This window comes from Pavona decussata, unplaced genomic scaffold, assembly GCF_977016875.1.
Source record: "Pavona decussata unplaced genomic scaffold, jaPavDecu1.1 SCAFFOLD_125, whole genome shotgun sequence".
NCBI classification, from domain to species: Eukaryota; Metazoa; Cnidaria; class Anthozoa; order Scleractinia; family Agariciidae; genus Pavona; species Pavona decussata.
In genome coordinates this window covers 460,001-473,929 of record NW_028145539.1, presented here as the reverse complement: position 1 = coordinate 473,929, position 13,929 = coordinate 460,001, and the positions used below count along the sequence as shown (strand labels likewise).

Sequence of the window (13,929 nt, the reverse complement as noted above, 5' to 3'; positions counted from 1 at the left end):
AAGTAATTATGGTACCTTTGATGGAGTCACAATAGTCACATCCTAACAGGATACATAAATCAATGAACTGCAAATTAAAAACAAACATGTACCAACTCAATAATTCATTCAAATTTGCCATTCATTGAGGACTATGTACCTGAATTTAGTTGAGAGATTTTATTAAAGAGTTAATTCATAACTCAAACAGCAAGGTTTGATCCTCACCTCATCTTGTGAAAGTGCAAGTTCAGCCAGAATTCTGTCCAAATAAAATTCCCGTATTGGAGTTTTCCTGTAAATTAATACTCGTGATGTTGAATAAGGTATACATGTTTCTGAAGTTAATGCTGGTGGTTACTTCTTCGTTTGAACACGTCGACGGTATAAATGAAAAAAATCTTACACCTGTACAGTTTACATAATACGGCTAGTTCACAATATGTTCGTCATTACATTACCCTGTCGTTTCAGCAACATGCAATAACACTGAAAATTAACAACACTAAATTAACAAGCAGCTATTTCTTAAAACCAGCCAGATTTGATGATTCACCAATGCGACAGATTATCTATTTATTGTTTTGCATAAATTCAATTGAGGAGCTGGGGCATAAAGGGCCTATAATGAATTTAAGGTTCTAGTTTGGTTTTTAATGAAAACAGGACCAAATTCCAGGCAGGAATGGAGTTAGGTTTGTCAAATGAATCGTCACAGGCCACGTGCCAAACATGAGCCCAGAAAAAAAAAAAGAAAAAAAATTAAAAGTGAACATTTCTTTGGATTGCCCGCAATAGTGGCTTATGGCCTATCACAGTTCATTCAAAAAACTTACATTCATTACTTTCCCAGAATTTGATTGTAACTTGGGTAAAAACCAAAAATCAACATTAGCCCTGAATGCCACCTGCCCGTCAGAGCATAATGAGCAGAATGTAAGCGTATGTAGACCTTGCTTCACTGAAGGTGAGATGTCGTAGGAGAACTGTTGAACCAAAGGTTAGGGCATCCATATCTTCAGTTCCTGTGGCATAAACCTAAAAAAAAGACAACGACAAGTACTTCAAGCCTAAACGGCATGTTTATGTTCTTGACCACTGTTAACAAGACTACTGTTACAAGTAAAGCAACAGGGATCATGCGTGCTATGGGTGCCATCGGACAACAGTACAATCAACCGACACGCAGCCGATATTCGTTCGATGTTAGGCCAATACTCAGTCCAATTACTCGGCCGACACTCAGTCGACTTATCGGACTTGTATCGGTTGAGCACTGGCCGAGTGTTGGCCAGATACAAGCCAAGGTTGGCCAACTTCAGGGTCAAGTGTTGGTCGGCTCTTGGTAAAACATTTCACCTGAAAATAGATCTGACTCAATGTCTTTTAATGTTTAGTGCTCAACTGAGTTAAAACTTTGATGCATTATCTAATAGTAAGACCCTTATGTCAAATAGAATAGAGCAACATGCAATATGCCTGTGTCACTAACTGAAAAAAAATACATATATCAGTTGTACGGACGTTGAGGTAGATACCTTTATGTTATTGGCTTTGAAAACTCTGCTTTTTATACCCAAAATTACAAGTCCTTGGCTTTCTCCATACCATCATCAATCATAAACACAGGGTTCTATTCAGTCAGTATCAAATCTGTATACCGGTACATGTAAAAAGAATTACAAGTTAAATTAAAAGTAGGATATTTTGTGGATTTGCTACGGCCCTGTTTGTATTCCCCACTCCTCATTTTCCATCCAAGACTGGCAAGTTTCCATAAGTACTAAATAACTGTATGTTTAGTTTATTTTATTTTCAATGTTCTTTTAGTGTCCACAATTAGCTAGCAAGCTGAATACTCAGACACTTAAATAAAGTTCAGTTACTCCTGTTACTGGATGATCCATCAAATGTAACATGTTGTAAGGCAACAAAATAACCTTACTTTGCCTGCTTTGACCAAAGCTGCACACTGTGCCTCTGCTTCACAGGGAGCCTAAAACACAACAGTAAAGAAAAGTCAGTTTATATAATACACATGTAGGCATGTCAAACGGACGGTAACAAATCTCTACTTCTGATGGCCATGGAACAAGAGATTACGGGGCATTTATATGATACTTGCGGAGGGAGACCTCTTCAAATCACATAAAGAAACAAATAGGAGAAGAAATTTGATTGAAAATAATTAAACAATAGAGAAGTCAGTGAACTTAAAAACTCAATTATATCTTAAGTTTCCGAAACTGTCTCAGTCAATAAGAGGAAGATCTCATTGAGTTCACTAACAAAGTTCAGAAAGTTAGCAAGACTACAGAGAAATGAAATCTTAATTTAGAGCAAAGTGATGAAACAGAAAAATCCTTATTCCTATAAAATGCACATTGCAATAAGACAGAAATGCTGACCTCTTACAGGATAGAACAGACAAGGACTGGCAGTGGTCATTACCGATTGCAGTACTTAAGCACAAAAGTAAGGGTTTCTCAATTGAAATCACTACGATTTTCTTTCTGATATTTCAATGGTTTGTTAGTTTCCTTCATTTCTGTTTCACATGAACTTGCGTCAGCTCGCGCGGTGACATTACTAAATCTTGCATCATCAGTGTGCTTGCAAGCTTAAAACCCTAGGGAGACACCCTAAGAGAGGCTACTCTCTACTTTAGACCTGCATCCACTAACAACATTGGAGAAATCACTACCACTGCAGTTTTATGTCCGCTTACAGGAGGTGTAAGGAAATGGAGGTTTGGCTGTAGTTGTTTTTTGTTGAAAATTAATGAGAATACATCACCAGTTACCAATACATCATCATCATCAACAAAAAAAAATGAGAAAGTAGCCAGGAAGAACCCATAGTGCTAATGGCTTTTCTTATAGCTGGCATACCAACTCACATCAATATATGGAACTCCCATAAGCTTCAGCAATCTTTTGCACTCAGCATTATGCTCTGGAGTAACCTTCACCTATTGTAAATAACATCAAACAAAGATTAAGTTACAGATTTTAAGTAATATGTCACCAGGTTTGCAGTAAAATCAATAATTTTATGGCAATTATTAACATCCACGACAAGTAATCCACTGGCGTTAGAGGTTGATGACCAATCAGTTAATAGAACAGTTCTATAACATCAGCTATGACTTAACAACAAAAGTTGATGCAATGATCATCAACAAAAGCTTAGAAGCCAGGCCTGCAAAAAGCCGTTTTGGAGAGACAAGGGGTGATGATCTGGAATTTCCTGGTATTTTAGGATGTATGACAAACACATAACACAAATGAATACTTCAATTCATTTAATACAAATCAATGTAAAGAAATATTGTATATTGTAACACCATAATTTCACAGTAAACACAGCATTAACACCTTTTAATCACAAGTTACAAGATACACAGTTCTGACAACTCAACCGAGCACATGGCTCTTATACTAACGGTCACATGACTTACAATAGTTACTTAGGAGGGATAACCACAGGCAATAACCTAACACTACACTACTCCCCTCTTTATGAGCACTGTCCCAGTGCTGGTCCACTACGTAAATCACTTCCAAGTGCAAGTAAGAAATCTGAAAACAACTTGAATTTCATGTAACAGACTGAGAGCCTCTAACGACTTTTCATCAACATAAGAAATGTCTACAGTTCTCAGGGAAAAACAACATTAAAAAAACGTATAAACTTGTCTAATTCCCTAGACTGTTCCATAATGTCCACGAACATTTCAAGTCCACAGTTCTTATGAAACCATTTTTTGGTGTCCACTAGTCCTTGAGCATTTAATATTAACGTCACTGGAACAATCCAATTAATCAGCCACCCAAGTTCCGTACCAACTTGGTGGCTTCCGCTGCTTTGAAGGTCTCCCGTGAGCACTGGAATCTGTCTCGGGTACGACTTGCACAGTCAACTCTTCTGTTTGATGGTCAACATCCTCTGGGTCATCTGCACCAGAAGTAGACAACTCCTCGTGAGGTTTCGGTACCCTCACATCATCAGGTTGGTCACTGTTATCAACCCCAATGCTATCAGCATTCTGAGTTCTCGGGTTAGCATCACCCTCTTCTCCTCCCACCGTCAACTCTGTTTCAACAAGCTCAACTCCCTCTCTCTCATTAACCGGAGCTGACTGTTAACCTTCCACAAAAACTGGACAATTCACATCTGATACCTCTCTCCCCTTCTCTCTTGGATTCGATAACTGTGTCTGCCTTTTTGGAATCCATCTCTCAAGTGGCGGTCCCAGATAAGGCTTTAAACGGTCTGCATGACTGACCTTTGGCTTGGCCTTCACGCTCTTCTGTAAACAGTAAACTACATCTGACAGCACTGACATGACCAGATAAGGACCCTCCCAAGGGCAGTCGAGTTTGGCATTTTTCCCTTTCTTTCTCCGAACGTTGTGCATCCAAACTGAATCCCAACAGTGAATGGTTTACCAGCAAGCCATTTGTCATAGTTCCTCTTCTGGTGTATGGCTGCCTTGTTCAAATGCTGTCTAGCCAAATCATGTGCAGTGGCCAATCTCTTTTGAACAGCTTGGGTATAGTCTGTCTGGAATGGTGGTGCACCAGGGGGTGCCTCGCTAGTGACATCCAAGGGAACTTCCACTTCTCTCCCTAGCATTAAGAGACTGGGTGAAGCCCCTGTTGACTCATGAACAGCAATTCGATAAGCCATCATGCAAGCTGGAAGCTGGAGATCCCAGTCCTTTTGGTCCTCCTTAATGTTTCCACGCAGCATTTCAATGAGGGTCCTGTTGAAACATTCTACCTTTCCATCGGATTGAGGATGCAGTGAAGTAGTGCGAGTCTTCTCGATGTCTAACAGTTTGCAAACTTCAGCAAACACCTTGGATTCAAAGTTAGTTCCTTGGTCGCTATGAAGTTGACGGGGTACACCAAAACAACAAATGAACTTGCTCACCAGCTTCTCAGCAACAGTTGTGGTCTCTTGATTTGGTATTGGGTAGCTCTCTGTCCATTTTGTGAAATAATCACTGACCACCAGTATAAACTCGTCCTTCCTTGAGGTTTCGGGCAGTGGGCCAAGAATGTCAATTGCAATTTGTTCCATGGGAGCTCCCACCACATACTGTTTTAATGGTGCACTACATTTCTTTCCCCACATTTTCTTTGATCCACAAACATGGTAACAGGCGACCAATCTGTGAACTGCCGATGTAAGTCCTGGCCAATTATAAACAAGACTGAAGAGCGCATAAGGTCTTCCATACACCACAATGGCTTGCAGTCGTGTGACTATGGTGAGCTTCAAAGGCAGTCTGTTGGAGACTGTTGGGGAGAAGAATCTGGTCAATTGACTGATCTCCTATGTCATTTTCCCATTTGCGACAAAGTACACTGTTTCTAAAAAGTAGACGGTCCCACTGTGACCACAAGGTCTTTACAGCACAACCCTGAGGTGACACATCCTCCTACAACGGTTTTCTTTCACTGGCTTTCTTCCATCCAATAATGATCTTGAGATCAGAGTCTATTTCCTGTTGTTCCTTCAACAAGGCGGAAGTCCACATTGGTTCTAACTTCACTGTGGCACAGCGATCACCAACAGGACTTTCACAGCTCGTAGGTTGCTCATTGTCCTAATTAGGGACTTGCATCTCAGTCTGGATACCAACGTGAACAAACGACACTTGTGTCTGAGATTTCCAACCCTTACACCACTTACAACGGTCATCACAAGGTCGACGGGAAAGTGCATCTGCATTCTGGTGTCGTTGTCCTGGACGATACTGAATCTCAAAGTCAAAAGTACTTAAGAATTCAATCCAACTTGCTAGCTGTCCTTCTGGATCTTTTGCCTTAAGGACGGAGTGTAAGGGTGCATAATCATTTCGAATGCAGAATCTTGCACCTTGCAGGTAATGCCGGTGTTGCTTAACAAACTCAACAATGGCCAGAAGCATACGCTGAGTGACGCAATAGTTCCTTTCGGACTTAGACAATGTTCGACTTGCAAATGCAATAGGTTTTTCCCACCCTGTCCTGAAGCTGTGATAACACAGCACCAACCCCATGGTCTGATGCATCGGTGTCTCCCCTAAAGCACAAACCTCCCCTCTCTGGTTGGATAGGCCAGGACTCTACCGGACGTAAGTAACCCTTCAGGCTGTCGAAAGCCAGCTGACATTGCCCTGTCCAAACAAATTCCGTCTTTGCCTCTGGTTAAGAAATCAGGGATGAAACGGCGGTAATAAGAGGCAAGTCCCAGAAAGCTTTTAACCTTGGTGCTGTTTTCTGGAATGGGCCATGCACAAACTTGTTCTACCTTTCCAGGATCGGCAGTGATGCCTTCTTCTGTGACGACATGACCAAGATACGAAACCATTTCTGGAAGAGAAAACACTTCTTAGGCTTAAGGTTTAGTCCTGCACAGGTTAGTCACTCAAACACCTGTTTCAGCCGCTTTAAGACTTCCTCGAATCTGTGTCCTACGACAATCACGTCATCAAGGTAAATCAAGAAGATTTTCCAATGAAGACCCTTCAAGACAAGCTCCATCAACCTTTCAAATGTACTTGGTGCATTGTAGAGTCCGAATGGCATCACATCGCTTGGAGTTACAAATGTTTTCTTTTCCTGGCAGGCAAGATCTAAAAGGCTGAATCGGAACAATCGAACACTTCTCCATCAATCGAGACTTGGTTTTTCACAATGTCAATATGCGAATCAGCTTGTGACAAAAAGTCCATACCCAGAATGCCCTCATCCTCAATCCCAGCCACAACCACATGCATTTGAAACTCTTTAGTGCCCAGGTGGACTACAACATGAACCACACCGTGTGTTTTTGCTTGCTGACCATCAGCAAGAGAAATTGCAGGGCTAGCTGAACTCAAACTGAACTTGACACTGGCAGGTAAGGAATCATAAATCTCAACTGACAAAATTGAACAAGCAGCACCAGTGTCTATCAACCACATAACACGAGTTCCTCCAAAAAAACCTGGCAAATAAAGGCCTCTTAAATTATTGTTAACCTGTGAAATGTCCATGAGCATATCAGGACAAATCATTTCCTATTTTGACAATGACTGTGGAAGAGTATTGTTTACGTCAGGTCTTGTTGTGGGGCCAACATTACTTGCATTCTGGCATCACCCTGGCTGGTGGGCGACACCCTGCTGGCGTTTCCTGAACCCAAATCGACTTGTTCCAGAGACTTGTATTTTGGGTAGTTACGATAGTAATGGCCAAACTCTTTGCAGTACCAGCATCCACTGGAACAACGTGAAGCAGGTGGGTGTTGTTGGCTTCCAGGCGTGTTCAGAGACATTGACTGGGTGAGCTGCTGTATCGTCTGAACCAATTGTTATAGAGCGACTTGCTGAGTCTCCTGACGTTGTTGTTGCATTTAAATGTCATTACGTAACATTTCCAACTGAGCTTTAAATGAATCAGGCTCCCTGACGGCTTCATCCACAGAGCGAACTTTCACTGAGCTTCTTTGCCAATCTCCATCCAAGAGACGAAATGCTTCAAGTTCACAAACCAATGACAAGGCAAGTTGCATGGTTTTTCTCTGCATAGTCGCAGCCGATTGTCTTCGTCTTTGATAGCAGCAGTGAAATGCTGGATGGCAAATCTTTCTTGAGTGTCAGGAGATAAATCCTCATACGCTAGACTGGACATACAGCTTGAACACTTTCATGTACCTGTTGTTGACGGTTGACGCACCTGGTGTAACTCGCGTTGTTTTTCCACACCAAAGCTCCAGTTTGTCAACAATCTTCGGGTAATTTTGACAGTCGCTATCAGACATGCCATTTAGCACCTTTTGAGCTTTGCCACAAAGGCTTGCAGCCAGGAATACCGCAGTTTCATCTTTAGCTCCAGCCATTAACAACAGAGCAATGCTCAAAGTGTTTCAAATAATCTCATAGCGACTGAGTACCATCATAATCCGCAGGGTTTTTAACAGGTTTGGTAAACTTTCAGTGGGGTGTAAACAAACTAGCTGAAGAATTATCCAGTTGGTTCTCCGATGCGAACAGGTTTGCAGAGTGAATTCGGCGATGTGGACTTTCAAAATTTACTGATGAATTTAGGGATGAATCAGTTGCTGGTGTAAACGGGTTCCCCGGTTTGAAAGGGTTAGTTGGCATTGAACAACTTATCCTTTGGAATCCCAAATCCGCGTTTGAGTTTTCCGTCATTGCAAACAACACACAAGCAAAAATTTGAAACAGAACCACACAACATTGAAATTCGGTCACACAAACCATCAAAACTTTTCCATTGACCACAGGTTTCTGTTAATTCGTTTTTTTCACCGCTGCCACCAATGTAACGCTTTAATTCCACAGTAAACACGGTGTTACAATCTTTTAATCACAAGTTACGAGATACACAGTTCTGACAACTCAACCGAGCACATGGCTCTTGCCATTGGTCATGTGATTTACAACAGTTACTTAGGGGAGTTACCCACAGGCAATAACCTAACGCTACAATAATGTATTTATGCAAAGGCTCAGTAAATGATGACACAATCTGCAATGCAACTATGGGCTGTAATACAATATTACAAACAAGCAAAAACCAACATGAGGAAAAGGCCAACACCTCAGGCCCACAGAGCATGCTCTTAACTCTAAGTACCACTGACCAGTACTGGCGTGACTACTTTCTTTTATCTTTTTCCTTCACAACAAATAAAATGGTGCAAGTGAACAAATGACTCAAATGGGTGTAAAACTCCTAATTGAGTCACATGTGTCACTAGTGGCTTAAGTCTAATAAAGTCATCATAACGGGCAGGGCGGCATCTCTCACATATAGATCCTCAAGGTGGGGAAGGGGCATCAGAGTCACTGGCAAGACTCCCTCAGGATAAGGGTGGGTCGTGGTGCACCATGACTGGAGGCAAAGTCCGCATGGCCAGATACATCCCGAGGGGCTGGTGCCAAGATCTCAACTGGTATATCAGGGGAAGATGCTGGAGGAGGCCTTGGTTGTGCAGGTGAAGTTTCATCAGCTGACATCTCTGCATCATCATTGCAAGCAGATGTTTGGAAGTCCGCAAATTCAGACAGGACCTGCTGATAATCAGATGTCTTGACACAGTAGGATGTGATACGTAAATGAGTGCCAACAAACCTTCTAATGTTGCAAAAGGAGCGAGACACTTCAACAACGATCGGCATAGAGGTACACGAAATCACGACTTGCTCCCATCTGGCCTCGTAGTTCAGTTGGTAGAGCAACATACAATCCAAACCAGAGGTCTTGGGTTTTTTTCCCCGCCAAGGACAAAGATTTTTCTTTGTCTCATATGATCTCCCATTTCCTTACTAGGGTTAACACTCAGTGCCAAATTCATGGGTTCACTTTAGCACTTTAACATAGACTGCAGAGTTAATTCTCTGATCCATCATTTGTGTCCTTAGTGATAACAGCACAACATTCATTTGTACCTTTCTACATCAACAACAGCAAATGCTATCGGCCAAGTGTCTCTTCGCAACTGGTGCCTTTCACTTCATGCTGTGGGGGTGCTTTACCATACATTGTTTGTGCTGTCATAGAATGATATATTGGTGGTTTGAGAACTGGTTGCGATGGGTCCACATCTCTCTGGTGGAAAGGCCACATGAGCGAATGCGTGCATTTAGGTTGGCTGTGGCTACAGCCAGTATCAAAGGAGAAACAGGACCACCAAGTGGATCACGTCAAAGGAGCTTGCTTTTGACTCCCTGTAATGCCCTCTCAGTAACAGGGTTCTTGTTGCGGTTTTTAGCATTGGCAATCTCTGAGGTGATTCTGAGATTTTTTAGGAGTTGATCATTGATGAGTACTCTGAATCCTGGGGCGGGATCGGTACTGGTGATGGCAGTAGGCCTATCTAGGGGACAGACGCGGAAAGGAACATCATGCAATGTATGGTGGCACTCATCCTCCAGCATGGTTGTGGCCTTGAGCAAAGTCACACATTCCCATACAAGCTGCCTCGAGCGATTTATGACATCTGTGGCAAATGACACACCCATGGCATCAGGTGGGGGAGAAGACAACTGTTTCATATGTACTGTTGGGATTTGTCATAAGGTGGCGCAATGGTAACAAGCTTGAGTCACATCGTCAATGTCCTTGTCCACGTCTAGGGTATACAGGTAACTTGCTTAGTGACAGCCTTGGGTTGATGACTGGATGGATAGCTGAGCTGGATGTGAAGGGCTGTGAATAGCCGTTTTAGTACTTGTTGAGGGACTATAATACACTCACGGCTGGGGCTGAGAGGTTTGTTGCACTTAACAATAAGTAGGCTGTTTTTCGCAATGAAGGTGGCATTAAAATAGCATTAAAAACAACTTTTATGTTGGTGAGCTTTCTGGAAGGTCATTGTTGCTGTTGTTGTCCTTGTTTGAGATGAGCGAAGGTGTGCTGTAGATCAACACATTCGGCTTGTATGGCCAGCCAGGTGGTGGGACTGGTGAAGGGGAGGCACTGGTTGTCTTTCAGTATGTCTTGCATTAATGTAATCAGCACTGTGCTTCACAAAGGCACATATGTGGCAGGCTTCAGGGCATGACGCAAGGGCAGTAACGCGGTGTGGACTTTTAAAGTGCCGTAATTCCAAACACTGTGAGCATCAGTGTGGGGCTCCAAATCATATTCAGAGATGGGAGGGGCATAATTTGGTAGCTCGGCCTCAAGGAATTCTCCAGGCCAGACAGTGAGGGATGCGGAGGGGAGCACAGCACAAGGGCAAGTCTTAGTGTGCAGCCTGCTGTGGATGACTGCTGTGACCTGTTAGTGTAGATGGTACCATTGCCAAGCATCACCTGTCACTTGGCTGGGCACACAGCAATGTTGTTGACTTCCATAAAGGGAGTGTCAAACAATACGACCACATCAAGGTTCTCAACAATGACACCTTCAAAGGTGAACTCTCTATCTTTGCAGTTACAAGATTAGCATGTCTCACCAATGAGGTGGAGGGGAATGAGCTATCTGGTAGACAGACAGGAAACTAGATGTCATGTGACAGCTAAGACATTGGACAACAGTGTGCTGGATCATATTTCCAGTAGCTCCACTATCAAACAATACGTCCACATAAAGGTTATAATTTAAATAATAATATTAATTTCTTATATTGCGCGCTTTGCATAAAATGATCAAGCGCGCATTACATATAATAATTAATTCCAGAGCATCTATATAATACTTATTAAAAATATACCATAGTAAAAATCGAAATATACAATGCATGTCAAGATAGTAAAAAAATTTTAATAAAAATTAAAAGTGCCACCTTCAAAGGTAAACTCTCTACCTTTGCAGTTACAAGATTAGCATGTCTCACCAATGAGGTGGAGGGGAATGAGCTATCTGGTGCATAGACAGGAAACTAGATGTCATGTGACAGCTAAGACACTGGACAACAGTGTGCTGGATCACATTTCCAGTAGCTCCACTATCAATGTTTATGTGCATCGGGTGGTGGGAGTAAAACATACCAACATAGGGCAACTGGCATTTCTGTATGCAGGAGGGTTTAGGACTTGGGCTAGGCACAGTGTCATTAGAGCACTATCCTGCTCAGCAGCAAAGGGTCCGGTTTCATGTTCAGGAGGGTCATCAAGGATGTCAGCAATCTGTCTGGTCAGGGAGAGAACTGCATTCCCTTAAGAAATGGCTGCTGCCAGGTCCTTCCTGCCTCTCTGAAGACTGGACAGGACTTTGATGGGAGGTAGAATCATATGCTTTGAGTGGAGCTCAAGTGCTGAAGGGCTTATGAGAGGTACCCATGGCACTAAACATTGTCTTGACATCATCAGCAGTGTGTACCTCCTCAAGGACAGAAGTAAGAGCCTGAGATATTTCTGAATTTTTTTAGGGCAGGATCCAAGATCATTACTCAGTTCCATATCTCTGTTTCACTAGCTAAGAAAACTTAGGATGAATAAGTTTCAGCCAAGGGAGAGTGATGAAATTTTCCAAGGTAGGAGTGAGTTCCTCATCCCCAGTGGTGACCCTACCATGGTGGGACAGGCTATTAGCAAGTAGTAAAGTGTCCTCCATGAAGGTCATTAGTCTTTGAAAGAGATCCTCAGGTGTGCTAAATCCAAAAAGTGAGCACTTGTAACGTGGAAACCAATATGTTCAAGTATTATGTTTCATACAGACTGTATCGAGGTTGAATTCTTCACCACAGAGGTTCTGGATATCATAGGACAGTAATTGGCTACTTGACTGACCATGAGCTCTAGGAAATCAACCTTCTGTTGAGCAGTTTGGGATCTGGTGGTCGGTACACTTTCTCCATCATCTGTAAAACCGTACAGGGTAAGGCCTTAGTCTTCTTACCCCATGTAATGTTCTCAGCGAGGAATGGCATGAAAATACTTTCAAGTGACAGAGTGTACATTATGTTTTGTCTCCAATTTTTCAAACTGTTGATTGTCTCATTCTTTTAGACGCTCCACTGCTTTCGAGCCCAGTGTGTGCTAGCCATAATTGTTGTTGTGTTCAGGGTTTAGGTAGGAAATGTGCATGACCTTTGAAGATGCTTGAAGAATTGACTTACAAACATTTGGGGCGAGTAGCTTTGCCTTGTGTATATCATCTTGGGCACCAATTTCTTGGTGTTGATTCAAGACCATTGCCACCATGACAGTTAGGCAAAGGCTCGGTACATCAATGACACAATCTGCGATACAACTAAGGCTTTTAATAGTGTAGAACAATTACAAACAAGCAAAAACTAATACAAGGCAAAAGGCTGACGGCTCAGGTCCATGGTGGATGCACTTAAATCTAAATACCGCTGACCGGCACTTGCAGTAACATTTCAAATATAAACCTTGAGTTTACATCATAAGAATAACAAGGAAGTTCCAAAATTGCTTTTTGCGAAGGGAGTAAGATGATACTATATTGTGATGTTTCTTGGTAGAGAAATTAATTTACTGTAACAACCAGAAGGAAAGCCACTTCTTAGTACATTAAAATTTCCTTCTAGTTTCCCCCCCTAGTCCAGCCCAGCCATGTCCAGTCCAATTTTTCACTTCCAGAGGCCTAGTCGCTAAGCTTTTCTTGACAACTGTGATATCACCTTTTGTGGGCGATCATGAACCCCAACATTACCAGGCAAAGGCATTTATGTACCAAAAAGGAGGTGTGATTTTCAAACTACTTTTAGGCTGGAGTATTCCCTTTCAACTTGAACTGCCTATACACCACTTTATACATAATTAAAGGTGTGCGAGATCTCTTATCCTCATATTTTTGTCTGTGGTAAAAACATAGGGGATACTAAAGTGGTCTATGGACCCAGTCAAAAAGGAGGTCCATGTTTTGTCTATGCACCTTACCAGTCTACGAGAAAACTTTTCCATGCTCTCTGCATCACCTGCAATCACCAAAAAACCAATTAAGATACATTTATTCTAAACAACAATGGGAATTTTATTTAAGTGTCAAATATTTAAGTGCTATTATACCATGCCCAAGAAATAGAGACCATTAAATTGTCTTCTGTTGTTCTTGCAAGACAAAATCAGCAAGATCTTGCAATATTTCTTGATTGTTTAAAAAAAACAATAATTACACGAGTGCACATTGGATATGAGATAATAGATAGCTAATGAGGTGCATGTACCTTTTTTTTTTTTTAATTTTTATTAGCCTAAGACACACAATATTTACAGTACTACGCCCTACTTATAGTACTTACAAAGTTACAATTCTTACAGTTTTTGCAATACTTACAATATCCGGTTTACAATATCACGCTATACTAATAATCTTTACAGTGCTTGCAACATTACACATACATTTAATAGGGGAAAAGAAGCCAAAAGATAGATAATTATACAAGAAATAAATAAATAAATAGCTAAATATACTAAACAACTAAAAAGAGGTCTTTGTAGCAAATATATATATGGAGAACTGAAAGGAAAGTTAT

General features: G+C 41.7%; 1 protein-coding gene, 1 long non-coding RNA gene and 1 pseudogene across 2 annotated transcripts in view; all 3 read right to left on the bottom strand.

Annotated features, from left to right (window-relative positions):
- LOC146469265 (flap endonuclease 1-like) overlaps window positions 1-13,929 on the bottom strand; it is a 37,895-nt gene that overhangs the window by 4,829 nt on the left and 19,137 nt on the right. Inside the window, exons 6-11 of the mRNA XM_085123513.1 lie at window positions 13,334-13,371; window positions 2,879-2,950; window positions 1,925-1,975; window positions 932-1,017; window positions 208-274; window positions 16-67 (exon numbers count right to left, since the gene is read on the bottom strand). Coding sequence (XP_084979639.1) covers window positions 16-67; window positions 208-274; window positions 932-1,017; window positions 1,925-1,975; window positions 2,879-2,950; window positions 13,334-13,371 — 366 coding nt within the window. The remainder of the gene's footprint in view (window positions 1-15; window positions 68-207; window positions 275-931; window positions 1,018-1,924; window positions 1,976-2,878; window positions 2,951-13,333; window positions 13,372-13,929) is intronic.
- Window positions 6,937-8,278, bottom strand: LOC146469268 (uncharacterized; annotated as a pseudogene).
- The window catches only part of LOC146469267 (uncharacterized), a 2,001-nt gene continuing 1,572 nt past the window's right edge, over window positions 13,501-13,929 (bottom strand). The window contains exon 3 of the long non-coding RNA XR_014867259.1: window positions 13,501-13,620. This is a non-coding gene — a long non-coding RNA (uncharacterized LOC146469267). The remainder of the gene's footprint in view (window positions 13,621-13,929) is intronic.